The 1,345-nt window shown below is 56.7% G+C and overlaps 1 protein-coding gene across 1 annotated transcript in view; it reads left to right on the plus strand.

The window, feature by feature from the left end:
- The window catches only part of PPP1R26 (protein phosphatase 1 regulatory subunit 26), a 5,913-nt gene that overhangs the window by 3,318 nt on the left and 1,250 nt on the right, over positions 1 to 1,345 (plus strand). Inside the window, 4 exon segments of the mRNA XM_015564890.1 lie at positions 158 to 311; positions 314 to 737; positions 772 to 1,145; positions 1,244 to 1,316. Coding sequence (XP_015420376.1) covers positions 158 to 311; positions 314 to 737; positions 772 to 1,145; positions 1,244 to 1,316 — 1,025 coding nt within the window.

Consider the following 1,345-nt stretch of genomic DNA (forward strand, 5'->3'; position numbering starts at 1 on the left):
GGCACATACCCAGTAGGGGGTGTGCAGGAGGCAGCTGATAGATGTTTCTCTCTCATCGATGTTTCTCGCACCCTCTCCCCCTCGCTTCTTCTCTGTAAAAAATCAATAAAAAAAATATTTAAAAAAAAAAAAGAAGCCAAAGCCCTTGTAGCCCCAGGAAACAGCAGCCAAGAGCAAGTTTGTGGACCAGTCCTTGTGTCGGGCAGACATGTCTGCGGAGCTGATGTGCACTGAAGGGATCCCTGGACATTTCCAAAATGATCCTGTGACCCCCGGGAAGGGTGGTGACAGACCTCTGTCTGCCAGCCCGCTACCTTGTCCCCAAATGTGCCTTCCTGCTCAGAAGGTGACAGCAGCTCCGTGGACAGTGACGACAGCCTAGAGCAGGAGATCCGGACGTTTGGGGCACTAAAAGCACAGTCCAGGAGGGACACCTGCCCACAGTCCTCACACAGCCCACTGGCCTTGCCTGGCCCCAACAGGCAGGCTTGTGGCCCCAAGGCCCCTGTCTCTAAAACACTGGACCTGTCACTGAGCTGCAAAGGGCAATGCAGAGGAGGTGGCAACACCCTGTGGCCGTCCATACCCAAGAAAACAAGAGAGGTGGCAAAGGAGGGTGCCTCAGATGCTGCCCTCGGCCAAAGGAAAGCACAGCCGGCCAAGGAAAAGCCAGTGAGGCGCCTGGAAGGGAGGGCAGGCCAGGAGGTAGCCTCTCCCCTGCAGGACTGTCGGGCTGGGTGATGAGCATGTGGCCCTGGACACTAGGGACAGCATGTCACTGGGCCACGGGAAGGCTGTGGAAGCGAGGAGTGTGGATGAGAAGGAGAGCTCCTAGGACAGCAGTAGCTCACTGGACATCGACGAGGATCTGGACACCGCCATTAAGGACTTGTTACGATCCAAGTGGAAGCTCAAGAAGCCTTGTAGGTGTTGGGACCCCAGAGCTGTGTGCAGGAAGGTGCATGAAGACATGGGCCCTGGGTCAGTTGATGGCCTCCAGAGAGGCTGGAAGGACAGAAGCCCGCCCTTGTTGAAAAGCCGCCTGTCAAAGTCCAAAAGGGACGGCAGGGAGGACCCACTGAGGAAACCTTCCAGCAGCTTGTACAGCCCCACAGAGAGAGCAAAGCTGTGCAGGGCTGGGCCTGGCCCTTGAGCACGTTCCTGGCCTTCCCATCAGGTTAAAGAGCCTGGGAAGGGCATCTGTTCTCCAGCGAGGTGGAGGCCCATGACCTTCACCAATCAGCCGCCAGCCCCAGCTTCAGTCTGACATCAGTTCCATGGACAGTGACAACAGCATCGAGCTGGAGATCTGGAAGGTTTTGGCCAAAAAGGACAAGGAGTCCCT

This window comes from Myotis davidii, unplaced genomic scaffold (assembly GCF_000327345.1).
Source record: "Myotis davidii unplaced genomic scaffold, ASM32734v1 scaffold161, whole genome shotgun sequence".
NCBI lineage: Eukaryota > Metazoa > Chordata > Mammalia > Chiroptera > Vespertilionidae > Myotis > Myotis davidii.